The sequence below is a fragment of the Brachyistius frenatus genome, unplaced genomic scaffold (genome assembly GCF_029030835.1).
Source record: "Brachyistius frenatus isolate BFR_SWC_R1_liver_20210118 unplaced genomic scaffold, ASM2903083v1 Contig_13, whole genome shotgun sequence".
NCBI lineage: Eukaryota > Metazoa > Chordata > Actinopteri > Embiotocidae > Brachyistius > Brachyistius frenatus.
In genome coordinates this window covers 1,113,615-1,133,436 of record NW_027210612.1, presented here as the reverse complement: position 1 = coordinate 1,133,436, position 19,822 = coordinate 1,113,615, and the positions used below count along the sequence as shown (strand labels likewise).

The 19,822-nt window shown below is 43.2% G+C and overlaps 1 protein-coding gene across 1 annotated transcript in view; it reads right to left on the bottom strand.

Moving 5' to 3' along the window:
• Positions 1-1,655: 1,655 nt before the first annotated feature.
• Positions 1,656-19,822, bottom strand: part of efemp1 (EGF containing fibulin extracellular matrix protein 1) — a 33,974-nt gene continuing 15,807 nt past the window's right edge. The window contains exons 8-14 of the mRNA XM_069692686.1: positions 8,902-9,024; positions 8,667-8,786; positions 6,257-6,376; positions 5,932-6,051; positions 4,927-5,053; positions 4,661-4,853; positions 1,656-3,534 (exon numbers count right to left, since the gene is read on the bottom strand). Of these exons, the coding sequence (XP_069548787.1) occupies positions 3,373-3,534; positions 4,661-4,853; positions 4,927-5,053; positions 5,932-6,051; positions 6,257-6,376; positions 8,667-8,786; positions 8,902-9,024 (965 nt within the window). The 3' untranslated portion in view covers positions 1,656-3,372. The remainder of the gene's footprint in view (positions 3,535-4,660; positions 4,854-4,926; positions 5,054-5,931; positions 6,052-6,256; positions 6,377-8,666; positions 8,787-8,901; positions 9,025-19,822) is intronic.

Below are 19,822 nucleotides of genomic sequence, written 5' to 3'. Positions count from 1 at the left end.
AAATGTTAGCATGTTTGCTCCCATAAAACTTAACGTGGTGAACATGGTAACTATAAGCCTATAACTGCCAACATTTTAACACTGCATGTTAGCAAGCTGATGATTTACCAAGCACTTTATTAGGAACACCACAGTAATGCTGGGGTGGGCCTCCCTTCGCTCTCAAAGCAGCCTCAGTTCTTCATGGCATTGATTTCACAAGATGTTGGAAACATTCCTTTGTGATTCTGCTCCGTGTTGACGTGGTAGCATCACAATAATGTTTGCAGATTTGTCAGCTGCACATTCATGATGCGAATCTCCTGGTCTACCATATCCCAAAGCTGCTTCACTGGATTCAGATCTGGTGACTGCATGGGGAGACCACAAAGTCCACCGAGCTCATTATCATACACATTAAAAGCAGTTTGAGATGACTTTTGGCTTAGGGATACGGTGCATTATCCTGCTTGGAGGTATCCATTTGAAGGTGGTAACCTGTGGTAATAAGGGATACACATGATCAGTGTGCTCAGACAGGTTGTAGCATTTAAATCATGACTGATTGGTATTAAAGGGCCCAAAGCCTGGCAAGGAAACATTCCCCACACTCTTACACAGCCACAACCAGAGTGGACTGCTGGCACGAGGCAGCTTGGGTCCATGGATTGATGCTGTTGATGCCAAGTTCAGATCCCACCATCTGCAGCCTCAGCAGAAACTGAGGTGCATCACTGTTTAATGTTAAAAGTTCTCAAACAAGTAAGAAAGTTTAAAAAAGAAAAGAAAAAAAGAGTAAGAAATGGAGGGCAGTTATTGCATCATTGGAATATTGTAGGGAGGAGATGACAGAGAATAACAAACATTCAACTTTCTGAACTTTTGCAACTTTTTTCCTTTTCTGTGATCTTCAGCCAAATACTTGGGACTTTGATCTATTCAATAAATCTAACTGTGATTAATGAAATGTCTAGCTATATGCAAGGAGATTAAGTTAATTATCCTCACTGTTACCCTGAGTGGAATATTAATCAAGAACAAAAACTTGAAAATGTTGCTCCTCTGCAGAGGTCCAGCACACGGTTGAGTCACAGAAAAAGTGGGTGAGTAGTGTTTTCTCTCCCGGGGGTTGAATCATGCACGGACAGCAGAAACACAGCTTCAATGAGCGGCGAGCTTGAGATGGGGTTCGGGGAACAATGACACATCATGTATCATCTTACACATCCCCACGCTGCTCCGACTAAAGCCCAAGACAGCAGCATGATTGAGTAACAACTTACCATAAAACCACTCCCAACCAATTTCACATCTAAATATGATGCGTGTGCGTGTGCAGGCTTCACATTTGTCCCTCAGCACACGTTGACTCAATACACTATATTACTGTATCCCCTCTGGATCTCTTTAAATAAGATAGATATGATGGCTGTGGCATCAGGTTCACTGCATTTATCATTGTTAAATTCAGATGAAATCATCCTTACGTTTTCGCTACAGCACGGAAAAAGCAGCAGAGCTTTTCATCCAACTGCTGCTTTTTCCATTATAACGTACGTGACGTCAGAACTTGTTTACTTTGGTGCGCAGCTATTCTTATGATCAACTTTCACACATTTTTAAAGCTGTTCATCTCTTCAGTTATAAAAAAACAAAAAACCCTGAATAAACCTACCCCCATTTATACATCATATTTTATTCAACAATATAACTTTTGCTTCTCAGAGTACGATCAATACAAGATACAAATGACAAAATATATTTTAAATAGAAGGGAAAAAACATTAAGGCATCTCACTGAAGAAAGTTAACAGTCTTGATAGCATGAGTGATTACTTTAGTGTTATTTTTTGTGTTTATACCTCTAAGGCACTATGGCACGATCACTGCTGAAACCACATAAAAGTTGGATAACTTTCGACACTTGCGGAGTGGTGACAACATGTTAGTTTTCTATGTGGTTTCCAGTGCTGTGGGTCAACAGTTTACAGTGTTTCAGCAGTGAGCCAGAGCAGACACGTGGAGTCATGAAAGGCAAAGCAGGTAGTGAAAGATTTTTTCATTCTGCCAAAAAAAGTCTGGTGGCATTGTATTAACACTTTAATAATCCCCTGTGTCGCACATGAACCAGCTACAAGGCAAAACGCTGTAATTATCTTTATCACGTAAGCCAGCCTGGTGCCAGGGTGACTTCTTGACTGGGACCCACATTAGAAAAGTCCAGCTGTTCCTCCGGAGGATCACTGTGGCACCAACGAGCGGTCAATTCGCCAAGGTGTGTTATGAAAGCCGTCATTTCCTGGTCGTGTTCAAAAATCTCTGTTATTGCCTGTGTGACCGAAAGTTGTTGGGATGGCATCACAGAAACGCATAAACAGCTCAACCACATCCACCAGAGCCGAGGCAGAGAACGAGCTCTTTCTCACTCTTTCCCTTTCTCTCCCTCTGAGTTTCACACTTACATTTGCTTGCATGCACAAACAAAGCCAGTCACACGCACACACGCACACACACACAAACATCCACACGCAGATTTGTTACCTAGGTATGTACATGACTTAACTCCTGTGAGTAAAGCCTGCGAACATTAAGCCTGTTCTAATACAAAGTTTAGCACTCTCTCAACTCACAGGCTAATTCCCTCCCTTTACACTTTTGAACTGTTCCTGGACCTCTCTGGAAATTATTACTCATGAGGCAAACTATACAGAAACTTGCACAAAGAGCGCGGCGCAGCAGTACTAACCCCTAACATTTATCAATAGAAGCTGTGATTTACAAAGTCTGTAAATTATGTTGGTATCAAAAGCTGCTCATACTGGGTATTTGTCATGTACATTTATATAGATTTTTCTGTCTTTCTTACAGCCGATGCACACACAGAATATTGTAAGCACTTCTGGTCTGAACAAAGTGGAAAATGTAGGTACAACTGCATCAATAATTCATCACAGTTAGGATGTGTGTCCACTAGGCCTCTTTTCCTGAGTGCTACCTCTCGGTTCCCAATTGTTGGGGAAATTGCAAACAACCACTACAAGTGAAAACGCTGCATTCAGCATCTTTCTTCTTCAGGCACTTCAAAAATCTGTCAAACATGATTCAACTTTAAAGATAAAAAAAAAAAAAAAAAAAAAAAGGTTTTATTCAGCCCTGTGTTTGATGCTCAGCGCTTCCAGGAGACACTGAAACCATTAATAAGCACCTTGATAGAAAAAGATGCCCAGTGGTCACATTAGATCAAGACGTGGTCTGACTTGAGCGAGCGTATTGGAGCTGCTGTTTGAGTCCATTAAATGTTGTATGCATGTATTGTATTGAAAATGTTATGCTGATATAGGCATCTGCTGTGTTACACTGCTATGTTTGCTGAACCAGACGTATGCGGGCTGCTCAGAAGGCGTAAGGCCCCACGATGATGGTGAGCCGCAGCAGCGAGGTGGAGCGGTAGTGCATGGTCAGATGGTGGGTGATCATCTCCAGGTCCACCACGTACTCCCTGGGGCCTGTCAGAGGCTTGGTGAGCACCAGCATGGCACTCACGTTGCTGGAACGCTGCAAAAAAAAAAATATGATCAGCCAAGGTGCAAACATGTGATTAATCTGTATATATTTATGATACAGTTTAACATTAGTAGGATATAGTACATTGGAGTAGGTTTATTTATGTTGTTTAAAGCCATGTTTTCAACTGGCACAGCTCGAGGGATGGCAACGTCAGTATGTTGTTCACTTTAGTCCAGACTAAAGTTTAGTATAGATGAAGGATTCGCAACGAGATGAAATTGTTTTTGAACGTTGCAGGGAAAATTTGCTGCAGTGTGAACTGGACTGTCTGAAGATCAACTTGAGCCAGCTGGTGGTGTTGTTGTGACCCAGTTTGTCAAATTGCAATTGGGCAGTTTTAGAATGTAAGGCACAATAATCCTTGTTTTTTTGTGATTACTGGAGAGGACACCAACTGCTCTGAATGCTGCGACTGCACTGGAAAAAGAAGATCTCCTGTCCCAAGTTAACAGTGGGAGCTTGCATGAGCCTCCTGCGTGTTCTGTTGAGGCACCAGTAGGGGGCACCAAATTCTCGATCCTCTTGTTTTTACAGTTTCGTCGCGACTAAAAATGCAACCGTTGCAAGTAACTCACGGACACGATCCTCATTCATGTTTCAGGCCCCTACGAATTATATCCAGCAACAAAACAACCACAATAAATAGCAGTTAAAATCGACGTACAGAGAGTCGTTGCTAGGATGATGTTACACCGCCTCTTCTGGTTGCCCTGGTGTAAACTGGCAGCTTTCACAACATTGCAAACAAATTGTGAGAAGTTGCAAGTTTCAAATCATGTTGTCGAGAACGGTCGGTACTGTCACTAAAATATCTCTGCAACTATCGGATAGATTTCAAGGAAACAGGCTGGTTGCGATTAAAATTGGTACAAACATTAATTTTCCCCTCAATGAACTGTAACAACTATTCTGGCTTTTTATCTCGCGTCATCATCAGGGCAAAAAAATTTCAGCGTCAGCTACTTTGTATTTACTGCTAATTCACATGCTATCGAGCAGTCTTGTTTGGCAATTAATATGTTGGCAGATTTTTAGGAGCATCACTTTTAATCTTCGCCCCTGAGGACCGGTTACACCCTCGCCCATGTTTTAATGCAACACAACATCAACTTACCCGAAGGAAAAATTCGCCTGCATCATTCCCAGCTTTAATCCTGAAGGTGTTGTGTGTGTTGGAGTACATGTTGGTGGCCTGAATCTGGAAGATGTCAGCTGGCACGGTCCGCTCCGCCTGGATGCTCATGTACTTGTAGACGATTGACGGTGGGAGATTCTGGCACTCAGCCTGAGACCGGCAGATACAGCGACTGCAAACGCACAACGATTACAACTGATCGTGCAGATGAGAGCAAAACAAAAGAACTGACCATGTTTACTGACTTTTCAGAGGTTTGGGCGTAAGGCGCCTCGCAGGGGTTTCTGGGATAGCAGCGGAAGCCTCCGTAATAGTTCCAGCACATTTCATCATCTTGGCATTCGTGGGTCCCCGTCTCACACTCATTGATGTCTGAGGCACATTGACAGGAAGGATTAAAAAGTACTGAATAGTCAAAAATAGCTGGATGACAATGGTAGTGTTCTTCCAAAGCACACACAACATATATAACGTACAACTCCACAGGCTTCATGAAACAGAGCTGTGACAGTACAGTCAAAATTCAGGATGTGCAAAAGTTAGGAATGGTGTTTCATGCTTGTAGCTGCATTTCAAGCAGCTGTGGAGATGCAAGGAAACACAAGAGGGAAGCCTACAGATCTCTCGTCGAAGGGAAGCCCCTCATGCAACCCCGCATAGGCCTGACTCCAGCTCTTTCCCTGGAAGACCATGAAAATAGACCCATCAAATGTGCCCCAAACCACAGGGCTATTTCTGGCACAGCAACCTGGATTCATCACCAAAATGTCCCTTTGACACAACAGGCTGGATTCATGGCTCCCCCTATAAAGCCTGCACCTGACCGAGGGGGGAAAGGAAAAAATAACAGCTCTCCCTTTGAGAGAGCGCCGAAGCTTCAAATAAATCCACTTCAAGAAACCAACATCATGCATATAAATTCACAGAGGTGGCTTAGCGGGGCAACACAAAGTTGCTATGTTTGCGTTGCCTAACCTCTGCATTCTTTCCATGACAGTACTGGTTTCAGAGTGGCCTTCAGTCCTGCTCCAGAGGTAGGAGAGTGGATGATAGAAGGAACAACCAAGTTCTCCTTCAACAGTTATCTCCAAACAGTTTAGGAGGGGGAGGAAGAGGGGAAGAGGACAGGACTTGCTTGGGAATAGTGTTGTGTGTGAAAACAGAGAGGAGAGTCAGAGATAGATAAATAAATACACGAAAGAAGGAAGTAAGAAAAGGTTCACGAGAAGGAAAGGGGAGGACTGCAGTACCTTGACACAATCTGTTTCCCTGGAGCTGATAGTCCTGTGGACACTCACAGGAATAACTTCCTGGGCTGTTAACACACTGGTACTGACACATGTAGCTGGACAGGCTGCATTCATCGATGTCTGTGCAGAAGAAATACACACAAACACAGTTAATGAATACATCAGTCCATGCATCGTAAGTATGTGTGTGTTCCTGCATGCGCGCGTGTGTGTGTGTGTGTGTGTGTGTGTGTGTGTGTGTGTGTGTGTGTGTGTGTGTGTGTGTGTGTGTGTGTGTGTGTGTGTGTGTGTGTGTGTGTGTGTGTGTGTGTGTGTGTGTGTCCACCTTGGCAGGAAACCATGTCCTGTGCCAGCTCATAGCCGTGGTCACACTGGCAGAGGAAGGAGCCTATCAGGTTGTAGCAGTGATGCTGACAGGGGCTCTGCACGTCGCATTCATTCACATCTGGAACGAAAGCAGGTGTTTTACTTACATGGACACGATAAGGATGATTCACTACTATTTCTACACTGGACTTCATTTTGTAGTTTTGTTGTCAGTAGTGACACATCTTTTTAAGACATGGCAACATTGCTTGAAAGAAGTCAGCAGGGGTAAGAAAAAAAAGGAAAAAAACACAGGCAGTCAGATGATTATACAGATTATAAAGCAAAACTGTATATGGAGGCATGAGAACAATTGGTCCCTTCTTGAACAGGATATTAAAGCCATGAGAGGAATCCTTGCTCTCTCCAATGTGGCTCAGTTGCTCCAAAACCACAACAGTCCAAGTCTGTTAAACCTTTTTATTTTGTTTCATAAATCATATTTTTCTATACATTTTTTTTTTCTTTCCAACTTCTCGTGCTCGTTCGGTTTTACCTCCAAATAAAGTGGTTTAGATAATTGGACTAAACTGTCGGTTTGTTTACAACCTTTGATCATTGACGGCTTGTTTCTTCATTGTAACAGCGCTGCACACTGCATGGAAAGTACATTGTTATCATAACGGATAAGAATGATGGCCAGGTAAGATATAAACCTGCCTTGAGAAAGAACAGCGGCTACAAATACTTTGATTGGCTCATCTGTTTCCCAGAGGGAAGTTGTGTTTTGGCTTCCAAAATAGAGGTTGGAAGGAGGCAGAGAGACTAAAACAGTTCAGTAAAACCACTCATACACATGTTTCAGCATAGCTGGGAGCCAGTCATGGGTTTTGATAGATTTCTAAATGTGCTTCAGAGATAAAAACATCTCTCTATCACACCCTCAATAACTTCCTTTGACTTAAGAAGGAGATTTGCTGTGTGGGTTCAGCTTGTACGGGTCAATCTCATGATAGTTCTGAGCTTCTGGGCATTTAAAGCAACAGCTTGTGCACCATTTGTTTAGTTAAAACGATGCCTTAAAATATCTTCATCTTGAGAAAACTGAGGAATCAGAGAAACACAGTGAGTGTGAACACTAGACTTTGGTACACTACACCTGAGCTAACATCAACTGCTGTGTATTAAACCGCAGCTGTTTATATCAATGTGATTATAACTGTATTTAAGTCGGTTTTAGTCATGCATTTTTATTAATTGCGCTTGTTTATATGTTGTTGTTTTTTATTTAGCTGTGGCTGTCCATAATGGCCATAGTCCTGATGAAGCAGATTAGCTGACTCCAAAACCTGGACAGTTCCATGATAACCACATTTAATGTGATAAAATGCTGAATTGTTGACAGTAATCTGTGGTGTCCACCTTGAAACTGTGCTGATTGTAAAGATCTTCTATGCTGTTGAGTTGAAGACGTGTGTGAAGCATTCACGTTTTAGAACCTCCTTTTGCAGCAACATCCATATTTCAAGCTTTGTTTACTGTCAAGGCAACAACTTTTGTTGTTTTGTTTTATTGGCCAAGATGTGAACACATACAGGAATTTCCTCAGAGTCAAGCGGCAACCAACAGTGACGTCACTCATTGGTTTGTAATGAAGTGTTATGAAGCCTTGAGTTTGGATTTTGGCCGTCGCCATCTTGCTAGTTCAGAGCAGTTTGGAGCAGGAAGTGGACGAGCAGGGGAAGAGCCAGTGGTGGATCTGACTCGATCTGATTGGAAACCCGGCAATACTACGACCAGCCCACAAATAGCCATAACCTGACTGCACCACAGGCCTGTCAATCAAACAGCCGCCCCCAAAAACACAGCAATTTTTTTAAATCAATGAAGGCATTATTTTGAGATGGACCACCAGAAAACGAATAAGAAAAGGGGGACTTTAGCTACATTCAAAAAAATGTATTGACTGAATTTTTTTTCTTTTTTAAAGAAGTTGAATGGAGCTGAAAGCTTTTTGGAACCAACCTCTCGCAGCATTCGGCGGTATTGCAGCTTAAGGCACATCTCTATCGGCTTCATTTTTCAGACTTGGAAGTTACGTCCACTTTCATATACAGCTATCTATGCTATCTTTGCTCAAAGTCTTCACCACATATATTATTTGAGTCTGGACAGACATTGATATAAACTGCAATTTGACTGGTTGGTGGAGGTGTAAAACTGCCAGGCTGTAATTCTAGTTTTCATTATGTTTTTATGTTTTATGAGGCATTCAAGTAACAACAGGTGCCTAAACTGAGCAGATTAGGTGGATACACATCCCAAAACAAAAGTTCTGATAGGCTGTCTCTGAGTAACAAAGCACTGAAGCACAAGGTTTTTATAATTCACCCACTCACACGCGTACACACGGATTTTCAGTGACTTACCAACACAGCTGTGGTTGTTGCTGGCCAGCTTGTGACCTGCGTTGCACTCACAATAGTACGATCCCTGGGTGTTCACACATCTGTGCATGCAGTAGTGGGTGAGGGCGCACTCGTCTCTGTCTGCAGGTACAAGAAAGTCATGAGGAAGATGCAGCACATTTTTTTTAAAGGCTTGACCTGCGTTTTAATCTGGTGATCAAGTGAGAGCAGAGTGTGTTCTGGGTCAGTGACTCACCCACACAGTGCTCTCCGTTCTTCTGGTAGCCTGGAGGACACTGGCACGTGAAGGAGCCTCTGGTGTTGTAGCAGGTCTGCTCAGCCCCACAAGTGTGCCGGCCTGTCGCACATTCATCTATGTCTGCAAGAAACACACGCAGACGCTGAGAGGAATCTCATCCGAGTTAATGCCCTGCTGTATGCGAGAACATACGGCAGTCAAAGCAAAGCAACGTGCCTGAACTATACGTTCTCTGTGATGTGTGAACTGTTGTCCACAGACGATAAAGTCTGTGATCGTTGACACCGTCACATCACACACAAGGGCATAAACACACATGTTCACACAGAGAGCAGGCGATTAAATAAAGAGGGCTTTTATTCAGCAGCTCTGGGTGAAGGGAAAAACACAGATCATATCTTCAACTAACAGGACAGCTTTTTGAAGGAGGAAGTTTGCGTGTGCGTGTGCGTGTGCGTGCGCGTGCGTGTGTGTCTGTGTATGAAAGAGAGGGAGAAACGGCTCAACTGATAAGTCATGTGCTCTCTACCATAACACCTCGCTCTCTCAACAGACATCCATCAACCTGAAAGCAAACAGATCCAAACACATTCACTTTCTCTCTCTCTCTCTCTCTCTCACCTCATAATTAATACGAGGTGAGAAAACTACTGCTTATCATGTTATACAACATGATAACATGTTTTTAGACTTGAAAACCCCAAACCTCAACCTGCAAATTTACATCCATAGTGCCTCACACAAATGGCACTCTACATACAATCAGCAGTGTTGAGATGAAGAGGTGATGACTTGGTCCAACACGACACATTAGTGAAAAGATTCCATGTTTAATGTTGATCCTACAGACACTTTCTGCCAGAACTTCTTAAAGAAGGCTTTTCTCGCTATAACCCCCCTCCACACACACACACACACACACACACACACACACACACACACACACACACACACACACACACACACACACACACACACACACACACACACTCTACAAATATGCCAATAGTGTATACTCTCATCCCCGAGGCCCACCAGCAGTTCTCTTGGGTGGTCTGACACAACCCATCATATGCAGACAGCCACTGGGCATCAGTTTAACAGCATGACAGACAGTTATCCTCAATACCACACACACAGGGAAAGAGAGGGTGCTATTACTGCATTATTGTTTGGCACGTGCGCAGCTTAACAATAGTCATGGAAAACTTATACTGTAGTTGCACTCTGTCCTCCTGATGACATGATTGCATTATTCCTCCTGCGGAGTTTAAATGCAATCAATACACCTAAGACGACGACTGTTCACAGAGAACGCACAATGGTCAATCAAAGTGAGTCCAACTGGCTGCTGCGCGGGTATCTTGAACTGATATTTGCCTGGAAATGTTAAACGTGATGTGGTCTCAGCTGGAAAGGATCGTACCCTTCCCTGAGTGCCTCCAGTGCTCTGTTCCAGTCCCACAGGCTCCACCGTCGAGTGGGACTGGTGCGGTGAGAAGCTGGCTTGATCCGCTGCGCAAAGGCCCATGAAACAAACCGGCAGACAGAAGCTAAGTGTCTTCACTCTTTAAAGGAAGGAAAGAGAAGAGGGCTGAAATGTGCTCAGCTCTATGGGGGCACAGTGATAGGATGAACTCAGTACATTGGGGACAAAGGCAGGGCTTATCTGAAGGTGCACCTCAGAGACAACAGGTGCAAATTGCATAAAGGGAGGAATGCACACACAAGGCTCACTGACCCGCTTACTAAAGGACAAAGATAAAAGCAGTGTTGTTCTGGAAAATCTGTGTTCTGATGTGGCTTGAAAGGCATCTGGGAAAGTGCATCAAGTGCACCAAGTGCCAGAGAGAAACCGAGGGCTCGGATTCCAGCAGTATCCCACTTTGCCCCATTTGCAACAGCTCAAAGACTCCATTAAAAAAAAAAAAAAAAAAAAAAACTTGGTGCATCACAAGGCGCCTGTCAGTGTTGACGCAGCATCCAGATTTAACCTGAGGTGCAGAAATCTAGCTTAATTTTTAACCCAGGTCTTGATGTGGACTTTAAATTTCCCAGATGGGGTGGCACGTAGCATCCACTGTATCCACAGAGATTCAAGATCTGACTTGGTCACAACGCTAATACTGTAAAACGCCACTGCTCTGTCAGTAATACAGTATATCCAGGCTGCTGTTACCCAGCAGGCCATTGGCATCTAACTTTGTGAAATAAATCTCCTCTTTATGCTGCATGTTTGCACGTGTAGAAAGTTACAGGTTGACAGCACTACACAAATATTGTGTTAGCTAGCCGTGTGAAGGAAGAACAGGGTGATTTGCTGATAACAGGCTGAAATACTAGAAAGGAAATCCTGTATAGATACAGTACTGGCAAAATGCTTGAATAAATGTCAACAATTACTTAGACAGGAGACAACAGTCAGGACTGAGTCCATGAGTCATAGCCACGCCTACTTCCTGGAGGTATGTGGTGATTCATTTAGACTGGAAATGCCCTGCCCTCTGGCAGTGTAGTAGATTCAAGTGTGAGACTCCCGATTCCTGATGAAATAAGGCCCTGTCTGTTGATGTCGTCAGAACCCCCAACAACAGCAACAACATGACTGTAAAGCTGTGTTACGCAATACCCCGGTTTTGGTTATAAAAACCCACATTTTGTCATCTCAGAGATTAATTAAATAAACACAAGAGCTTGACGGTCGCACTGGCTGTGACGCTGTAGTGAGGCCCAGTGGTAGCATGCTCACAAGTTAACGGCGCAGACCGTAACTAAATAATGGGCGGACCCTCCGTGACATCCCCCCCCCATAGGTTTCCTGAAAAGCAGTTCTGAAGCTCAGTTCTTGGAACCTCTGGCCGTCGCTATCAAAGCCTCACTCAACTTTACTTGGCTGATCTTAAAACGGGCGGCTGCATGGATGAAGGTGAGGCGGCCGAACAAAGCCTGGTTGCTGAAAAACTGCAGGCAGCTTGGCAACTGTGACGGCACCCGCCTGTCACTTCAAGCAGCTACTCCCTTAATTATGCATAACTTTAAGCTTTAACACAATTTAAATAGGTGAGTTATTTAAAAAAATAAAAAAAATACACCTCCTGTACAGTGGTTCAGTGAAATTAGCTTTTTTTGCAGCAGCAGCAGGCTGTAAACATGGAGGTCTTTGGGGGACTGACTCGCTTCTGGAGCCAGCATCAAGGGGCCATTTGAGAAACTGCAGTTTTGTCACTTCGGTGTCAGCTTTATTTTCCAGCCCTGCAGGTTAACGCTTTGTTAACAGTGACAACGCTAATGTTTAGCAAGTGTAGGTTTACAACATTTACCACCATACTTTAATATATTAATGTGCTAACATTTGCAAATGAGCACGAAACAATAACTAATGGCAGTGCCATTATTTTTTTGTAGGTTTTTGGTAATAAACCCAAATAAATCATTTAATATTCAATGTTAAATGCAAAGTGTGGGGCTCGCAATCTATCCGTTAACATCCTAATTGAAGACATCCGACGTCAATCGATCATGAAAATGGCCAATGTGGCCATTCCCGGAGCCACGCTGCCGGTGTAGCTAAGCAGAAATTAGTCTGTCGAAAAAGGATTCATAGTAAGAAGGATTGACGGATTTAACAGTGGACAATTGATGTAAGCAGTTATGTTATTGGACCGGTTTAGTAGCAGCTCATACAGGCAGCCGAGTTTGACCGAACTTGCAGATGACTTTGTTCAGATTGAATCCAGGACAAAACCTGAGCCAGCGCTGAGTCACATATCAGCCCCAAGACTTGATGGCTCCTCCTGATAGCAGCATTTGCTCGTGTTTTTGGTCACTGTTGCCAACCAGAGTTACACCAGCACATTTGGAATGATTTTACTGTGATTTGTTTGCCCAACAGTGGCATGAATGTTGTTTGACTAGAGTGGTGCTGGCTACCTGAAAGACTTTGCAAATCATTGAACAAGGTGTCGCTACCGCGGGGAACATAATCGAGCTGCGTTTGGATCAGGTTCCAACACTCTCCGGAGAAAGGTGTAGAGAGCGTGAAGAAAGAAGGGACGGCACATGGCTAACTGTAAATTGTTTAAATGTGCAGTTTCTATGATATTCTGTGTGCGGAGAAATCAGAGTCATCTTCCCTCTCCTTAAAGGAAAGCTTGGAGAGCTCTAAATAAAAGCACATGTGCTGAACGCAATCCAAAGGGTCATTCACAGGAACATCTTGTGGTAACTGCTACTTTGTCACTAAACCTTTAAGCAGCTGCCAATACAAAGTTCCACAAAAGTTTCTGTGTGCATGTGTGTGCTTGCATGTGTGTGAGCGTTTGTGTTTGTGTGTGTTGGTGGGTGGGGTGGGAGAGTATCCCACACTGGATGGCTCTTAGGTCCCATAAAGTCTGCACAGTTTGCCACATGCTGTACAGTCCATATAGTTTACACAGGAAAACTGATTTTACTGCAACAAGCCATCAAAAGTGATGATGTGTTGCGTGTGTTGAGAAGTGACTCTGTTCTCAGAGGGCCGATTTTCTTTTTTTTTTTCTTTTTTTAAATAGAATTTATTTAACATTGCTTACAAGTTTCTTCCAAGAGAGTGAGCCTGCTGTAACATCACAGGGAGAGATAAGGTTATCCAGCAGTGGAAGATGTGGAAGAATGAAGAGAAAGGGTGGAGGCCTTTTTTTTTTCTTCTTTTTTTTTAAACAAAAAAGGGCTTTTTTAAGATTTGAAGTTAGATTTACGACCGTGTGTGCATGTGTGATGTCAGAGTTGAAAACTCCTTGCTTTTCGGGGAGATTAATTCTAAATGCCTTGTGGGAGCTGGGGGAGTAACGGGAGTGGCGGCAGCTCAAAGAATGTGAGTGTGTGTGTACGGAGGAGTGTGTCCTGTTTGAGGTGCTCATTAAATGGCCTTTTTACAGAGCTGCTAATGTTTTACAGCATGGACTGATACACTATGAAGAGGTATATGTTTGGTGTGTGTGTGTGTGTGTGTGTGGTGGGTGTTAGGGGGAAGAAAAAAAAATTGTGTCCGAAACAGGGACTTAAAAACCGTTTGGCCTGAATTCAGAAAAATGTGTTATTTGCTACAGATTTATACTGACATGACAGGGCTTGTTGTAATTATCACTTGAGAGCATTTTGTCTTGTTTTCACTGAACCACTGCAATGGAAAGCAGGAGCTGTTCCAAAGAACAGTTGGAGTCATCCTGCTGTTGGACAGCATTTCTGTTTCCCTCTGATTATTGGATAATTCAATCTTTGGGAAAGCAGGGGGCAAGACGTGCGAGGTTAATAGCCCATAAAATTTCACAATGTCAAATTTATCAGCATGTCATGCACCGTCCCCTGAGCGCTTGCTTTTACTTAACCTCATATACCTTAATATCACCCCTCGCTGCACTGCACGTCGTTTCATTTGTGTAAAATTCTCTCTGCAATGCAGTGTGAGATGCAGCTAGCTGGCTCGAACACAACCTCAGGACAAATGGGAGTGGTAGTGTTTCCCTTTCAAAGCAAGTCCAAACACAAAGCAGATAAGGAATCAAAGAATTCAAGATACACCAATCTTATATTCCCTGTATTTCCATCCGTATTGGGGCATTAAATATTTCCATGCTCTGGTTGTTCACACCCCTCCCAAGATTCCCCTTTCTCTCATCACTCTCATTGTTCAGGAGGAACAGGAGTTGTAGTCATGCTGACATTTACTAACTGATTTGTGAGTTTGTTCCACACTCTTCTAAAGGTCGGGCAGAGTCTTGACGTTCTTGAAAATCCGTCCAGTGTGCCAGCCACATTCCCGACTGATAATAATCCTTCCTGTTACTCTGAAAATGGCTAAAAAAAATAGGAGTGCTGAGCAAACTCTCTGGGTAGTCAACTCTGCCCACCTGACATGCTCGTAGCCAGGCATTTACAGCTTTTAAAACAACTCTTTGACACCGAAAACATGTTGAAAACAACAGCACGGCACTACGAATCGACAAAAGGAGAAAAAGCGACAGAGACGGATTCTGCGATCACATGTGACTGTCACCCAGCTGAGTGCAAAATAGTGATTTATAGCAGCCCTGTGTCCTTTTCCATCATGAGGTAAACGGAAAGATCAACACATGTAAGCACATCAGAGGAGGAAGCAGCTGGCCGTTGGACAGGCACCGACCTCGGGGAGAATAATAACAACAACATTAAGCACTTACCCCGAGGAGGCACGGCAAAGCTGCTTCCCCCTCTGCCATTGTTGATGTGATGGCAGCAAGGAGCCAGTAGCAAACCACAAGCAATAACAGCGTGCTGTACAGCAACACTGCATGGGCCAAAAGGAGGCCTGCCGGCATGATGGTTTGATTATATTCACAGAGACTGAAAGACACTCAAGTCCTCGCTGGCAGGGTGAGGAAGCTGATGAAATACTGTCACCAGGTATACCCATTAAAACACAGGATCGCTGGAATGCATTCTGTAAAATGTATTTTTGGTTCTCCATGTAATGCGTTGATTTTCTATTAAGGAAAATATTGCTGTAGTTCTCAAACGTGGATGCTTCAGACACATCTTCAACCTGACAACATAGAAGATTTATACAGTCACCACAGTTTCATGGTGCACAGAGAAGATTAACGTCACCAACTTAGTGTCAAATCAATTGTGAAAATATGGTCACAACCTCCTCTTCTGTTCCCGAGTTATGGCATTCAATAATGGTCGGAAGGGTTTTTACAGAACATTATGATGTCACATTGAGGTTGACCATTGACCTTTTGGTTTCTTCATTTTTATCCTATCAGACACAGAATAATTTTTTTCTTAATTAGAATATGAATTCTTGAGCTACGGTCACAAATGCGTTTTGCGAGGTTAGAGTGACCTTTGACCTCCAACATTTTATTAATTCATCCTTCAATCCAAGTGAATGTTTGTGCCAAATTTGAATAATGTTCCTCATGGCATTTCTGAGAATGCGACATACAGACAGATGGATCGACGGACAACGCGAAAACACAATGTTTGATTTGTCAGTGCTCTCTGGTGGACAACGTATGTAATGTCATTTTTGCACTGACATTTCTTGTTAGTATTGGATCAAGATATTTACAGATATATATATATCAGTATCTGGATAAACTAATATCTGGGATTAGATAATATCAGCTAGTTGACTGATCTGTCAAGAACTAATTGACATCAGCGTTGTCCCCCGCTTTATAGAGTAAGATGTCAGACAGAACTATGAACATGTTACATTAAAGAACTTTGAATTGTGAAAATACATCATAACGTGCAAGCAATCCTTATTTTAGTATGAATTGAGAAAATTATTAAATAGATCAACACAAAATCAGGTCGTTTAGAGTCTACAGCCATGCACGGTGACGCTTTGAGCTAAATGCTAACGTCAGCCTGCTAACAGCTTACAATCGTTACGATGTCTGAGGGCAGCTCTTCGTTTCAATCCACCCAACTGTTCTATCTCAACAACAAACCGTTTCTGATATCAAAAACCCACAGACCAACTGCACCAACCCTGGAAAGCATTTTCAATTCAAAGGCTCAAAAATGCAGCATTAGTCATTCCAGCGGAAGCTGCAGTGTAACAGGTGTAGTGAGCTGGGCAGTAAAATCACAGGGCGCTGAGGCGACTGCATGTGAACACGTACCGGTGAAGGGCAGTGCAAATCATCAGTGTGAGAACAGGTGGAAGCCTGGAGCTTAGCTGGTAATACGAGGGTTCAACCGGGACCTCAGGTGTCTTTTTGTTTGAGGAAGCCTAAACAAAATGGGTCAGTTTTCATCAAACAAATGCTTTGTGTTTGATCCTGCTTCCTCCTACCCAGCAACAAAATTGCTGTGTAATGTTTTAATTTCACATCCGGTGTATCCTGTATCATATTCACCTCAGTGTTGAAGACTTCCTCCTCTGAGCAACAACAATTTCCGAATCTGTGTTGCTTATCTTTGATGGGAGTTTGGGGGAAAACAAACACTAACAGGATAAGATCTAAAGGAATTTCCCGAAAAGCTGAAATGACTTGCAGCGCACGCTCACATCTTTTTAAACCGACGAAGACTGGGGCTTGTTTCCTCAGATGCAAATGTCAGGATGAGACAGCAACAAGTGGAACTGTAAAGAATTAACTGTAAAGGTCAAACCATGAAGCCTGCTGGCAGTGTCATGTTGTACTTTGCAACCGGGCTTTCCCCGCTTGTTCCACTCTCCGCATTCCTGCTCCTCGCGGATCGATCCGATGCTTATCTGTCAAGGTGGTGAGTAATTCCTACCATCACAAAAGATAGGAGCACACGGAAAAAACAACCACCGCTGACATTCCAGAGATATTCCTCCCAAGTGCATTGCATCTGTGTGGAAAAATGTTATTGCATGTGCTCGGCTATGTTTGGAAAAGTACACAAGTTCTCTGTCACACAGGGCTTAAGGGCCTTAACAGAACATTTTTAAGAAAGATTTCCAGCCACTGCAGGTGAGGAGCGTCCAGACGGAGCAGAAATTAGTCAGGCATGTAGGTGGTAATACGGCCTACATGACCTCAAGAAACCAGACAGGTAAATAGGAGGGGCATGTCCCGTCACGTCCCACACTGCAGCGCACGAGTATCTAATTTAGAGATGAAAAATAAATAGGCTGCAGCTAAAGTATGTAAACTCAAGACTCAAGAAAAACAGAAGCCACAAAGTGTAATTATCTGTGGCAAACACTACATGCCTAAAGTCACTGAACATGCAGTTAGTATGTCCAAGATGTGAGGAAGTACACTCGAATTCTGTTAAACTGCAATTGTGAATCACAAAATAATGCGCTTTCCGCTTTTACTCAAGATCTGTTGACTGATTGGACGATTTCTGATGGACAACCTTCATTTCTCACAGGAGGTGATCTCACCTCCGCTGAAAAGAAGAGTTGATATGCAAACACAAGACTACAACAAACCACTTGTCAGCATCGTGCGGCGCTAAACACAGTGAGTATGTGTGTGTTTGGAGGGTGGGTGGAGGTCATGGAAATGTGAGGCATCATTAAGCTGTCACACATACAGTAAAGGTTCATAGTTTCTCTGTGTGGTTGCAGAGAGGGCGCCAACTTCCCCTGCAGTGTGTGTCACTACAACAACACACACACACTTAGGCTCCCGTTCCCACTCAGGGCCAAAGGGCTTTATTGCTCCTTTGCAAATAGTTATCCACAGTGGAAAGAATATTAAAGCTCCAATTAAAAGAAAAATATCAGGTGTATTATATATTTTGTGGTTTGTTTTGCTTTTAATCAGCATAAAAGGGTGCATTTAAGAGATTTTGCATAGGAAGCTATTTTTTTATTTTTATTTTTTTACAATTTAAATTGTTCTGTGGAAATTTGGCTGCTTTTTTTTTTGCAGCGCATGTTGCTGATCTCTCTACTATTCGCCACACACTCAGCAATAAGACACCAAAACAGCTCAGCAGCTGCACAACCCATGACGTTGGTGCTGCCTGGCTTGGTCAGTGCTCCGGCACTTCTGCGGTTACTTAGTCAGTGTCAGCCTTTCATCTTCCCCTTTGCCCTACCTGACTCTGCACTCTAGGTTTCCTCCACAGAGTGGTGAGTTAGCAGGGAAGGAGCTTGATGTAAGCGCTATTTGATACATTGAGGTTTCCCCCATTGAAAGTTAATGGGAATTCCTTTGCTAGCAAGATACGTAGCTGTGCAGAACAGCCACTGTGGTGCAAAAAAAAAAAAAAAAGAAAAAAAAGAAGAAGACAATTCTGTGTCCAAGAACAATTGGCTCATTGTAGCGAGTTGAAGGTAATGACAGAGAAACCAGAGACTGATGTAAACAAAGATTATATCACTACCAGCAGAAATATATACGCCCACCTAACAGCACGAGATGCCTCGCTGTTAAAACTGCAGTCATTTCAAAGCAATAACACTGACAGCAACAGCCTATCTTTGTTTAGCCCATGCACTCAAACAGCACACCAGTGAATAAGTATTATACCCATGCCAGCTCGCTTATGTGGTTACTTTAACTGATATGCTGCCATGTTTTACACTCCAATAAAACCTAATTGGGTTCCAATTCAGAGAAACACATAAAGCACCGCACACATATCTTTGCCCCAGGTGTAAAATCAAATTTGTTACTTTCACCGGAGCTCTGTGACCGCAAACCTCACCGCACAGCCACTCACCACATGCCTCTGCCTATTGGCAAGAGGAGTTCCCAACCACTGAGCACATGTTCTGTACTGTACAGTGATGCACTTTGCCTTACATTTCATTTATAGAGCCACACATGCATGAAGGTATGAGATTACAGGTGATATCAGACATTCTTTCTCTCAGATACGGCTATGGACATGTGGCACAAAGCAGTGATGAAGGGCACCAATTATCGTGTGTTTGTGCGTTAGTGAGACAAAGAATGAAACTTTAATCCACTCCCCATTTGAGGGGATCAAAGAGCCTCGCTCAAACACAAGATCACACCCACACAGTCTTGCACAGCTACAAAAATCACAACTTCGTCAAGGCCCAGGGAATATCTACTGTAGGTGTAAAGGCTGTATGCGAGCACAGAGCTTGCCACAATATCACAGGATCTGCTTGATTTTTTTCCCCCTGAAGCAGAGAACTTTACCACCCAAAACAAGAAGAATTTCAGAAAGAAGCTGAACTCTGGCCAAAAACATCACGCTGCGAGCAACCAAAGAGTTTAGAAAACATGACATCACAGTGAGAAAAACTGAGAAGCTTGCAACACATCTGGCAGCTACGCATAGTTTAGCTGTTGATGACTGTCAGACAGATGGATGAACAGTTCACCTTTGGGGCTCTGCTTATTGAGCCTCTAAAGTCGTTAGCAAGTAATTATCAAATACCTACATAGCTCTGCAAGAGACACATTCTTCTAGGCAGCAGCAC